Consider the following 12842-nt stretch of genomic DNA (forward strand, 5'->3'; position numbering starts at 1 on the left):
GGCTGAGCTGTCCCAGTGTCCCACCAACAGCGATGCTGGATCTCCTGCCCTGCTCTGGAGAGCAGAGGCAGCACAGCTTTCCAGAATAGCTCCAAAGGGGTAAATGCAGGCAATAGCATCCAGTTTTTACAGAAGATAATTACTCTTTTCTTAAATTTCTACTCCTACAAGTGGAATTACTCCAGTTTTCAGGTAATAAGCAAGCGCAGGCCCAGGCTGGAGTTGGCATAAAAGCTGCCCCAGGCTCTGCCATAGGAAAACAGGCCAGGGAAGCAGCAGCATCACTGTCCCTCCAGTGCTGCCAGGGGACAGGCACAGCAGGGATGCCAGCTGGCTGAGCTCACAAAAAGCAGCAGTTTGAAGAGATTTGAAACAATTATTAACGAGGTTATCGCATCCCTCTGCCTCCTAGGTTGGGCTCTTAAGAGGCATTTTTATTGGCTTACATGTTTTTGGGAGGCAGAGGACACCTTGGTTAGGTTACTATGAGGAGGGGGAGACCAGGGGAGAGGCTGAACAAGGCTGCTGAGAGCTACCCCTAATTCACTACAACCCCAGTGCACTTTACAGGCACAAGAAGCTATTTTTCCATTGTTCCTTGAACTTCAAGTGAAGAAACAGAGCTAAAATTTCACCCAGTGGATTCCAGCAAAAGGTGCAGCTCTTTTAGTTTCATTTCCGCTTTGCCTTATCAGTTCCTTGCAAAGCCCTGCTACATGAAGGCACTGCAAGTGGCCTTCCCTTGCCTCTGACCTCTCTAGGAGCAAAGTTAAAAACCTTTGCTCTGGGACAGGGCAGGCACACCCAGATGGTGGCAAGCTAACCTGGCTCCTCAGGCAGCTGACAGACACTTCTCCAGCCAGGGGATTCCCATGGCTGGTGGAGCAGGAACACTGCAGATGGGCAGCAGCCTCATACCCGTTTCTCCAGCTCCCAACAAAGATGCTCACAGAAAACCTGAGCTCCAAAAGGACCAAAGATACATGTGAGTTCAGATCATGCTTGTAACTCTGACAGAGCACAAAATAATCTTCTGGAAACACTAAGCTATTTTATTTAAGCATTTTCAATTGAGAAATTCCCAATTTTCCCTTTTAAAATGACATTTTTTCATTAAGGTAAAAAACCAATATGGCTTTAACTTAAGCATAAACATAAAAGAAGCAACCACTGTTTACAGAAGGAAGGGCCAGAGCAGAGAATCTTCCAAAATGTTTTCTATGTTGGCCTAATATTTAATCTGTAGAATGAGAAAGGATCAGAAATTCATTCTGCTGTTTATCCAAGTCCCATCATGAGACTTGAAAGAAAGGAAATGCCTGAGGTACTGACTCTTTCCCAGCCCATCTCCTGAGCCCAGAGGCTGTAGAGAGTTGCATGCAGCACTTCCCACAGCTTCTCTAGAGCTCAGAGCACACAGGCACTCATCCAACACTTCACTTCTCTCCTTCCAGCACACAGCCTTGCACAACACGGCACATCTCTGCATTTTACTCAAACAACAGTGAGCCTGTTTCTCATTCCTCTGTAGTTTGTGCCCATCACTTACCCCAGGGGACTGAGCACAGGATGCTGACCACAGAGCTCCTGTGCTGGTTAACAAGTCACTGAGAACTGCAAGTGTCTGAGCAAAACTATCCCCAAGCTCCAAAGGCAACCAGCAAGGCAACTACAGGCATTTACTGGTTAGTGAAGAGGGATTTTAATGCCCTCCCTAACAGAGAGCAGATGGACATCCTACATAAACTCAGCAAGCTAGAGAAGAAAAAAAACCACTGGTGCGTAGAGTACCTGGGGTTATGTCTGTAATACTGAGAAACACACATCAGGACATTCCAGGCCAGACAGGCATGCCAAGCTTGCCTTCAAACACACAAATGTAAATTGCGCCTTCCCATCCTACCCCAATGCCTCTGCATGCTGTATTCCAACTCCCAAATGAAGTGCCACCCTTGCAGGACTGGATCTTGCAACTCCCTCTCTACATTGCAACATCTGCAGAAATGCAAAGGCACAGGGGTGGCTACTCAAGAAAGCCCAGAGCCAAGGCAACCAAGAAAATGCAATGACAGCCTGCAGGAATAGGACAGCAGGAAAATGAATGGACAGGGATGGAAATTAGTAACTGGGCACATGTCATGCAGACAGAATTCTTTTCACATGAGCAATATTGTTTTAATTTAGGCATCACTAGCAAGACCACAACTGGCTCACAGAAATGCCTGATGTGGATGCCAAAGCATAAATCTTGCAAGTACCTGAGGGAGGGGCAGCTCTATCTGCCCTCCCTGACTCATCAGTTTTGTCAGTACTTTCATCACACTGTCCTTTTGCGGCTTTTGGAGGTACTGATGGCTTCAGAAGATCCGTGAGATCGTTTATAAAGCATGGGATTTTGATGTAACTAAAGACATGGAAAAGCAGCAAAATCTGTCATTTTCCTGCCTCATGACAGACCCAGCTGCCTATTATCCCTCCTGCCTCCTTCCTGCATTTGCCCACCCTACATACCATGGCTTTCTCTAAAGCCCTCTAGGCATTCCACTTCCTAGTAACTCCTGGTTCTAACATGCCTGCAGTTTCCTTATTTGTGAGCAAAAGCATATTTATATTTTAAAAAGCAAGTATTATTACATTGCTGATTATGAAGCAAATAATCAGCAGATAATCTATCATAACATTTATTTTGCTTTCCAGGAATGAGCTTATTACCCATGGACAGTAAAGTGTGAATGGCAATTCCTGCGTGGCCTGAGCAGGCTCCAGTATTAAACTGTGATGATCTGTAATGGTCATGAGCACTCAGAGAAGGAACAACCAAAACTGGCAAGTCAGGAATTACACGCTTCCAAAGAACTGTAAAAACATTTTTCCTCATAAATCCCACAAAATGCTATTCTAAAATTCAACTGAATGACAGGGAGTAACGGAATGCCAGATTATGGGTCAGCCTCTGAGCTGTACACTCTAATCTAAGCAGCTTCCAGAAGGGCACAAGTATAAGGAACAGGGCATGTGTAAAATCACTCTGGTAGTCTCATCTCCAAGAATGACAGGTTTAAGAACTACGGGACAGAAACTGCATGCAGACAACCCACCCACCTGTGGCCCCACCCTCTATGAACTGCCTAACTACTGGAACACCACAGCACACTCAGCAGTGGACAGAAAACAGTCATCTACACCGTGGGAGAAAGTATTCCCATTTATTTTTTACACATTTAGTGCCTAAAAATTTCACAGGATGTACCATGACTCTTTGTGTAGCAACCAATCTTTATAGTGTTCATGATTTCATGTGCTTCTATCACTTCCCCTGCAGTCACCTCTTTGCAAGCATGAAGTTTATCAACTCAGGATCTTCTAGACAGGATGCCATTCCATTGCCATTATGTACTACCACAGTAAAAGTTCACTACTAGATAAATTAACAAAGAAACAAACACCAAATCAACTTTTTTTGCAATACAGCACAAGAACTGCTGTCTTGAACAACTGACTAATTTATTTGTCATTTTCTCTCCTCTCATCTGTTCTAATCTGTTGCCCTTCTTGTCTTTCAGAGGTAAATGCCTAGAAGCAAAGTTGATTGTCATTGTGAGGACAATACACAGCTGTGTATTCAGCTGTAGCATGAGTGGAAAACAGGCAGTCATTCTGAGAACGGTAAATAGTAAACTCTGTGCAGCATCTTTCGCAGATCTACGTCCATTTTCACAATTAAGGGCATTGAGAGTGTTGATGAGATCACTATTCAGGAGAGCTGAGAGTTCATTTCCAAACACTAGGCAGGTGTCAGCAGCTGCAGTCACAGCAACTAATATTTCCACCCCAGCTTCTAGATCAGTGACTGGTTATCAAATGTCTTGCTAAGTGGAAACAGTGCTTGCCAACTCCTTTTCTATTCAGGCCAAGTACATTTTTAGACCCACTGTGCTCAATGGGATTATTTTGATCTTTCTCCAGGGTTTCAGATCATGCCCACAAGTACTAATTTGTCTCCCTGTAGTGATGAGCCGCACAGGTAGGAGGGAATCAGACCCTTTACTGTACAGCCACCAAGTCTGCATGCAGAGCTACGCAAGCAGAGCCCTGTATTTATTCACAAAATACTGATAACACCGAGGCAGCAGCAGGATCGAGGTGTTGCAACACTTCCAGGCACAAGAGACTACAGCAACACATGTCCTTGGGGAGACTTATCTTTTTCTCCTCTGTGCTCTCTCCCCACTCTTTGACTTTGTTGAGACAGCAATCCTTCATGACATCTATCTCTGCTGCACCCACATACATCAGGAAGCAGAATTTAGTCTTTCTAAAAAGCCTTTTTTTAAAAAAAGCATGTTACAAAGCACAAGCTGGGCATAAAAGCTGTGTTTCTCAGCTAGGTATGAAGTCAGCTTTGCTAAATAGACTCTTCCCTGAAATTTGCCTGGAAATCTGCAAGAGAGCAAATAATTGGAACAACCCTCTTGCTAAGACATGGTACCATTTGCACAAGCACCTTTAATTCCATCTCAAAACACAGAAAAAGGTGGCAAGCACAACTCTGTCATTTCAAAACAGAGGAACCAGTTTATGGAAAGTTTAAGTGACCTGTTGAAAGTTCATCACTTATGAGCCTGGATAAGGTTGTTGGTTTGTAACCCAGCAAACCCTTTTTTCTTGTCTCAACCAAGTGTTAACAACTCCTTTCCAGAGTTTGGATGAGACGAATTTAAAGCTAGAGTTCCCTGACAAAAGCACTGCTTCATCAAGAGAAGAGGTTAAGGCTGACAACACTAATCTAATGCAGTAACAGGAGCACGTGTTTGTACTACAGCCACAGAAAAAGGAAAAATAACATTCTTACTTTTAAGAATGCATACTCACCTTGTAAAATTCTAACCATCAATACAGCAGCCAGACTCCAAATCGTCAATGAGCAGCATTGTTGTAAGCAGTGCTCCCCTGGGACTATCGTGAGTGCTTTGAAAACTGGCATTTGTGAAGTACATGCATCAAGGAGAGTTCTGAGATCAGATTCCCTGAAATCAGCTCCCATATTTACTGACCGTCAAGGGCAAAATAGGAACTCCAGTTGTTTACATAAGCTTTACCAGAGGGAAGTGGGTATGTAGGGCTGTCTCAGGGTGTAACCAGAAATGTTAGGTCTCCACAGAGACCTAAGGCGGGGAGACTGCATTGCCATCTGTAAACTCATTACTGTGCATATTCTATTTGCAAATATAATGACAGGTACACCTTTCTAAATACAGGAGACTAACATATTTAACATTCTGGCTAAACCACTGAAGAGAAACAACACAGCTCTGCCTTTGAGGATAGAGACAAACAACAGCACTTGGCCTCCACTGAAGGAGTTGAGAGGCTTCTGTTCAGCTGCACTGTCAGTAACTGGTATTACAGGTGCACACAATGGGAAAATTGTGCAAGACAGCAGCTCGGGGCATGCCTGTAGAACCTGCCTCAAGCCTGAATTATCAAGCAGTGAGATGAGGCATCACTGACCATCTCACTACTTGGGAGCCTGCAGCCCCCCCGGGGAAAATCTAGCCACAGTTCTCAGGATGTTGGCCATCATTTGTAACAAAAGAGAGCATCCATAGCAACCTTTACTATCTCAACAAACCAACCAAAGGCAGCACTGGAGAGGAAAGGGTCTCCCCTCCCGGATCCTGCCCGTCAGCCCTTTAACCTGAAGGACTGCTGCCCCTTGCAAGCTCAAAGAAGCCATTGCCAGTCCTGGAGCCGGGTCGCACGTTAAGACTGGTGACCGACAGACGAGGACAGAACCAGACCCACACGCTCTCTTGCTGAGCATTACCTGAGGGAAAGGTGCAGCCAAATCCCAACAAGCCCCACCAGACAGTGGTGCAGAAGGAGCCGGGCTGTAGGTCATGCTGCAGCCCAAGCCCTCCGTTCACCTGACGACGGGGAGCACATCTGGGGAAAAGCTCTTCCCAATGATCCCGTCACAAGAAAACTCACTGCCCAACACTGACCCGTTTTGCCGCCAGTCAGCCTAAACACGCACAGATCTACACGAAACCTCACTCGATCCTTCTCCAGGAGCCGACTTGCACCTCAGCTCCTCGAGTTACAGGAAGACTTTATAAAACCTCCCTCTAACAGCCTTGTTTTCCTGGTTGTCTACGAAAGTCTCTCGGCGTGACCCGAGCTCATCCCGAGGGTCGGAAAACAAAACGGAAAAGAACAGAACTTTCATTTCCCCCAAACAGGTGCAAACCTTGTTCGAAGCCGCCTGGGAACGCCTCGCAGCGTCCCCGGCAGCCGCTGCCGAGGGCGCGGGGCAGCCCCGCTCCGCCCGGCCTCGCTCCGCGCCCTGACAACGCGCCCGTCGAGGGGCCCGGCGGCTCCGGGGGGCACGGGCGGCTGCTCCCTCCCTCCCTCCCTCCCTCCCGGTCCGGCCCCGCTCACTCACCATGGTGCGGCGGCTGGCTGGGAGCCGGCCCAGCCCGGCCCGGCCGCCTCCGTCCCGCCCGCCCCGCTCAGGTGAGGCCGGGCCGCATCGCGCGTTCCCACAATGCCCCGAAAGGGAACTCCCGGCGCCTCCTGCCGCCGCTCCCGGGAGCGCCGGGGGCACCGCCGGGCACGGGCAGGCAGGGTGTGCCGAGCCCCCGCCCGCAGGTGACCCCACCTGCTGCCCTGTACGTGCATGAACCTCTCAGACACCTTTCTCACCTCGGCATACCCGACGTGTCATCCACTGGCTCGAGCTACTCCCCTGTCAAGCATTCATGCCCTAGAGACACGGGTAGATCTCCAGGCATGATTGCTCTGCTGCCCATCTCCATCAAAACGGAATTCTGATAGTTTAAATACCTTCAATGGCTGGGCTTTGTGATGCAGCTGGATGAGAGGGCGAGACATCAGCAAATCCCTGTAACCTGTGGCATGGGATTTGCTGATAAGCAGCCGGTGCCAAAAGAATGTGCAACATCCACAGACTCGGCACTTGAATCAAAAGATCTAAATCCAGGCCTAAGGCTTCTCAAGCTTGTATGAGGAGTCTGATCCAGATGCAAACTACTACACGAACATAAAGTGAGAAGACTTAGCATGCTTAAGTTCCGTGTCTGTAGTCTAAAGGAGAGACATCTCCCAGAGCACAGCATGCATCAGTTCAGGATATGGATCCCAACCGCTCAGGCGGGGAAGAGCTGTGGCCTGCTCCTGGGTGCAGCGGTGCTTGTGAGCCATCAGTGAGCAAGGGAAAAACATCCAAAGGGATTTGGGGACTTCAGGGATCCCTGTGGTGTCAACGACGACCCCTCTGCAGCCTCTGGCTTCAGAGAAGGGACACGGATCCCTGGCAAAAAGCAATTGTGCATGTACAGCTGAGAGGGCAGCTGGGTTGAAATCTGCTCTCAGTTGGAAATGCAAATTTGCAAGAGCAGAGTGCAAATGCAGGTGTGTGCTCTTATGCTCTTATTCAACAGAGTGGAGGTAATTTCCACATTTCCATACCTGTGTGTGACCCTACTCCCCTCAGGCCTCCCTAAGCTTTGGGTTGTTCCATACAGACACACTGCTCCTGGAGTCCTTCACTGCTGGCTCAGTTCTGGTTCCTGCATGTGCCAGCCCCAGCCTGCCAGGCAGCACATTGCACTCTGTGCTGTGATGCTGCCCCTGCCCAGTGCTCTGCTTTCACTTCTGGAGTGCAGCACACACAAAGTGCAAGGCCCAGCTGCCCCACAGATCGCACCGAGACCTCCTCTGCTCACTTGCCTCTGCCCTTCCCGAGTACACATCCCGGGCCCATAAAGCAGCACTATCTCCAGAGGGCAGGAACACTTCACCCTTAGTGCTGTGGGGTGCAGCACGCACCGTGCCGTGCTGACAGACACCACTGGCCTCACTGGTTTTACTGGGGCACCATCTTGCCTTCAGCGAGCCTGACAAATACACACTTAGGACAATCAGAATCTGTTAAAGCAGACCAAAAACCTTTTACCATATTCTCTGAAAGACCCACACCAAGTCCACAGTACCCACAGCGCCTCTCCCAGGAGATAAACATCTGCCTTCCCCACAATCATGATCATACCCCTGTCCCTTGCACCACCCGCTGTGCCTATACAGAACAACACAAAGCTGACTGTGCACTTAAACCCCAACAGCCCTTGGTGAACAGGGAATATTCACAGATAGCACTGCAGCTCTGGGAAATCCAGGTCTCAGAGAGCACTCAGAATTGGATTTGCCTAACACACAAGAATGTGGACACCACAGTGCAGCTGTACTACAAATGTGAGGCATCAATATTTTAATCTCCAAAAGGAATTTAAAATTAAGGGATAAACATACCTCTCACTCCCTACCTGTGTAATTTACTCAGGTGATGGACAATAATATTTTTTTGCCTAACAATTGTGAAAAATAATTTTACTTTTCTATGCAAACACCTTACCTAATTAGGCCATAAACTCAAGAGAACCAGCCTGCTGCTTGTGTGTTTTTGCAAGTAATCAGAAAAAAGTGGCAGTAGCAGTAAATACAGCATGCATAGAATGAACATTAAGTGCAGTGGCCAAAGTCAGCCCATCATGGCCAATCTTGGAATTGAGAAGCTCTAAAGAAACAAGCCTGCAGCTATAGGATCATACCTAAATTAGACACTTTCCAGCTCAGAAAGCCAGGCTGCACTTAATGACTGCCTAACTAGCCATGGTAAGGACTTGGAATTCTCCCCTCCCAGCCTCTCTGCCACTAGGAGTGTGTAGCTGCATAATTTTCTGATAAAGAAGATAACAATCACTAGTTCCTAGCTGGGAAATTTGAGCTATTAGCAGTGGGAGCAGGGGGAGGCAGCTGGGGCACAGCTGGGCCAGGTAAACCAATGGACTGAACTTATGCCAGTTAAATGCCATAACATGAACTCCTTCCAGTGCTTCCCTTAGGCCCAGTTAGTTAACTTGAACATAAAGTTTGCAAAGTAATGCACATTTATTTCTCTAACTCAAAATTGCTGCAAAAGGCATTCTTGAGACCCTTCTCTTTTGGCTTTCTTTTCTGCATGGAAAGAGAATGAACATTTTCTTTCTTAAGGGTTCTTTGAAACAGGCTTTTGAGAGAGGCAAGGAGCTTTTTACTGATGTGACATATTTTATCCTCTTTGCTTATATTCCACTCTCCTAGCAGCCTGTCATACTCAGAAGTAGAAAACATTCACACCAAGAGTTACAGTGGATTCAGTGAGCCTTGTGTGCTTACACCTGATGAAAAAACTTCCCTAGCTCCTAAGTGTCAGTTTTGGTGGGTCATGGCACTATTTATGTGAAAAGAAGTCATCAGTAAAATGTCAGATGCCTAAACCTGCAGCAAACCTCCTCATCTCTGCAAGTTTTGTGCACTTCAGAAGCGAATCCTGAATCATATAAGTAAAGCTGTATTTTCAGCAGTGATTTACAATTAATTGGGAAATTATTTTCCTGTGCATTTTAAGAGAAACAAGTCCTGTCAGCTTCAATTAAGAGACACAAACAACTGTCTAAAGAACATTAGGGTATGAACAAAATCTAACATTCTCACTTGCTTCTAAACAAAACTGCACAAGCTTTCCTTCTGAAAAATTCCCAAACTACCCTTTAATTGCAGAAAGAAGCCTTTTCAATGATACTGAGTACCACAACAAATGAGACACTGAACACTTATTCTGATTCTAGCCAGCAGATGCTTTGGTGTTGTTTTTCAGCACCTGAAATGAGCTCACAGACTGCTTCAGGTAAGTTGCCCTGTGCAAACCAAGGAGTTGAGGCTGATGAACACTCCACTTGCTGATTTTATAGGAGACCTGCTGTGCAGGTTTTTTACCACTTGATACTAGGTCTGTGGGGGGAAAGAAAAAAACTTTAAAAGGCCAATTTAAATTCAGCTGCAGGAGGTAACTTTTAATTGCACATTGGATTAATAGAGAAGCAACACAACACTTGCACTTTGTTACTAGGCAGGGCTTGTACTTTTCCAAACTGCTTTTCCTATGTTCCCTTTTCCTTATTTGTTCACACAATCTGGAGTCTCCACAATTTAAGTGCAGAACAAAGCATTTGTATCACTAGAGCACATACCAAATTATGTATCTGTGCCACAGATGTTGGTACCTTATCAGCAGCAACATGCTCAGTAAGTAGTCTCAACATTTAAGTAGTTTAAAGTATTAGAACAGTGTTAAAAATAGCAATCCAAATCATTATAGCCTGTACTGAAGTGATAGGTGTACACAAGCACTTAAACGGTATCAAGTAGCATTTTATTTCATTTCCCAGCTGTATAAAATTAAAAGCAGGCCAAAAGGTAGACAGGCATTACCAAAGCTCCATCGAGAACTTTTTCAATCCAGAGAAAACGTGTTCTTGTAGCCCTCTTGTGTTCAGTTGGATTAACAGCTATTACATCCACAGCATCCTTCCTTACCTCCTGAAAATCACAGCCCTGCATGCCTTAACCACACTGCCAGTCTGTTCTTTGTCCTTTACAGCTTCACTCAGTTTCTTTCATGGGTTTCCTCTTTCCATCCTGGTTGTAAAATGGAAACCCATTCTGGCTCCCGTGCTCCCAGGCAGCCCATGCTCCTGAAACAGCAGAGTGCTCAGTTGGTATATTCATGCCATAAACAGGGAACTGCTGCTTTGGAGTAGGAGGACTAAAACACCTCTTATTGTCTGTGAGTACCCTGATATCCCCAGAATTTCTTCTTCATAACAGGACTGTAATGAACACAATTTACAGCCTTGTTTCTCTCTTTCAGTTCATGCCTGTGAGTTCAAGTTTTAAACTGAGTGTCCCACAAACACTTTTTAGACAAATGCAATTCTCTACAGCCTTGCAGAAATCACCCTGACATTCTCCAAACTTTGACTGTTGACAATTCTGTTTATTCCACACCTTCCCTGCCAATCACCAAGTTATGGCTGCACTGCTAGGGGTGCCTAATGGGATGGAGCCTTGTAACTGAGGATAAGGAAGTGGGTTGTTTCCTAAACCACACTTACCTCCCATGTCTGCTGCCTCAGCCATCCTTCATTCAACCACTGCAAGAGAGAGCAGGATGCTCAGGTGAGCAGGGCAGTTGTACTTCAAGAGCTGCTTTTGCCTGTCTCAGGGGACCAAACTCCAATATGGATGTGCTGCTGTGGAGGAAACCTGGAGAAGGAGCCGTATACTATGGAAGAAAGAAAGAGAAATGAATGAGAACAGAGAAAAGACAAAGGACAGCACTAGAAGTGACAACCAGCTGTGGCTAAGCACCAATGCCATCAAGGAGTACAGGCAGGCAGTGCCCACTCTTGATCAGCTGCATGTGTACACGGGAGCTCATGAAAACTCAGTTTTGACAGATATACACATGTAGGTTTTGAGAGCAGCTGGAAACAGGCTTCAGAAGGAAGATTCAGCATAGATAGTGTGAGGCATAGCATCTTCTTTACTTGAAAGACAGCTAGTCAGCAAAGCTAGGAGCAAGTTAAACCCTAATGTGTATTTCTCTATAAACAAGGTAAAGAGGAGAAAAACATGTACTTCCACAACCCATAATACCTTTGCAATACAAAGCAATTTAGGAATGAATGTACCAAATTTTCTGCAGACAAGCCAGTCAATCCCACCAAAATTAACAGAACACATCAAGAGTAAATCAAAGAATATGCTTCTACTTCTTTGTGTGAGCAGATTATACACTATAACTTGTCAGAGACTGGGTACAAATGTGAGTCAGACAGCAGGTAGTTACAGCAACTCAGAGCTGCTGACATGTCGGGAGAAAAAGGGTCATGCATAGAAGCTGAAAGTAAAATTTCTAATGACCCCATATATTTATTATTTGACATTTAATTTTATGGAAAAAATGGTATAGATTTTATTACTGATATTATTTTTATACTTCTATTGCCAGAGTAATAAAACAAGCAACACTGTCTTTGAATCTGTTCAAGAATTAGCTTTTGCATATTAAAAGTTGAGCAGACTACACAGCTACCTAGAGCCCACATCCTTACATCTTCCAAAGGGACAAAAAGCTTTGTAAGATCACTTGAAAGCAGTCACTTAAGAGATCCTTGATCCTTGCCTTTTGTCAATGAGAGGCAGAGACAGCCTTCAAAGATCACATTGAAACTTCCTGTGAGACAGTTAGTTGATGACCAAATCCATTTTTGAATGTTAGGCTGTCAGAAATTCATCATTTTCTGTAGTGCTTGATCACAGCATTTCACAGTCAGGTCATTCAGCACTGAGGACTTGGTCAACAAAAATAAAAAAACCTTAGAGAGTTTTCCTTCTGAACTCTGTAGCAGTGAATCTGATCAACCTAAAAATCTGTCCCCTTCTTGCATCTAGTGTATTCTAAATCTCCTTAAGGAATAAAGTCAGGTACTAAGACCTGGCACAGCTATCTGAAATTTAAATGAAGTTTTCAATATCAGGAATTTGAGAAGTCATCAACTGTGCATTCTCAGTGAGAAAACCAGTACATCTATTTTTGTGCTTTCACTACAAGGACACCACTTGCAATTCTCCAGCATCTTCAACTTTAACTAGAGTTCATATGCCTTATTCAAAACATAAGATGGTCTACATAGACATCTAAATGGGCTTTTCTGACTACAGATCAGCAACAGCTTCATTTTTTCCCACCAGTTTTTGTTGGAGCTAGAAAATGCAGAAATTTGCCTTGGGAAAGGTGAGAAGTTTAAGCTGTTCAAAATGAGACATATCATGTTAAAAAGAAACCATCAAAACCCAAAAACAAACAAACAAAAAAGCCAAAACCAATTATTATATACCACGCAGGCTCTTCAGCCCTCATTCAAAGGTGGCAAGTT

At 45.3% G+C, this 12842-nt stretch overlaps 1 protein-coding gene across 2 annotated transcripts in view; it reads right to left on the minus strand.

Moving 5' to 3' along the window:
* AP1S3 (adaptor related protein complex 1 subunit sigma 3) overlaps positions 1-6547 on the minus strand; it is a 17349-nt gene extending 10802 nt beyond the window's left edge. Inside the window, exon 1 of one of the 2 annotated variants that reach the window (XM_015638256.2) lies at positions 6446-6547. In XM_015638256.2, coding sequence (XP_015493742.1) covers positions 6446-6448 — 3 coding nt within the window. In that variant the 5' untranslated portion in view covers positions 6449-6547. Of the gene's footprint in view, positions 1-5827; positions 5918-6445 lie in introns of those variants that run through there. The other variant, XM_015638255.3, reaches the window with a different exon arrangement.
* Positions 6548-12842: the final 6295 nt, after the last annotated feature.

This window comes from Parus major, chromosome 9 (assembly GCF_001522545.3).
Source record: "Parus major isolate Abel chromosome 9, Parus_major1.1, whole genome shotgun sequence".
In the NCBI taxonomy this organism is placed as follows: domain Eukaryota; kingdom Metazoa; phylum Chordata; class Aves; order Passeriformes; family Paridae; genus Parus; species Parus major.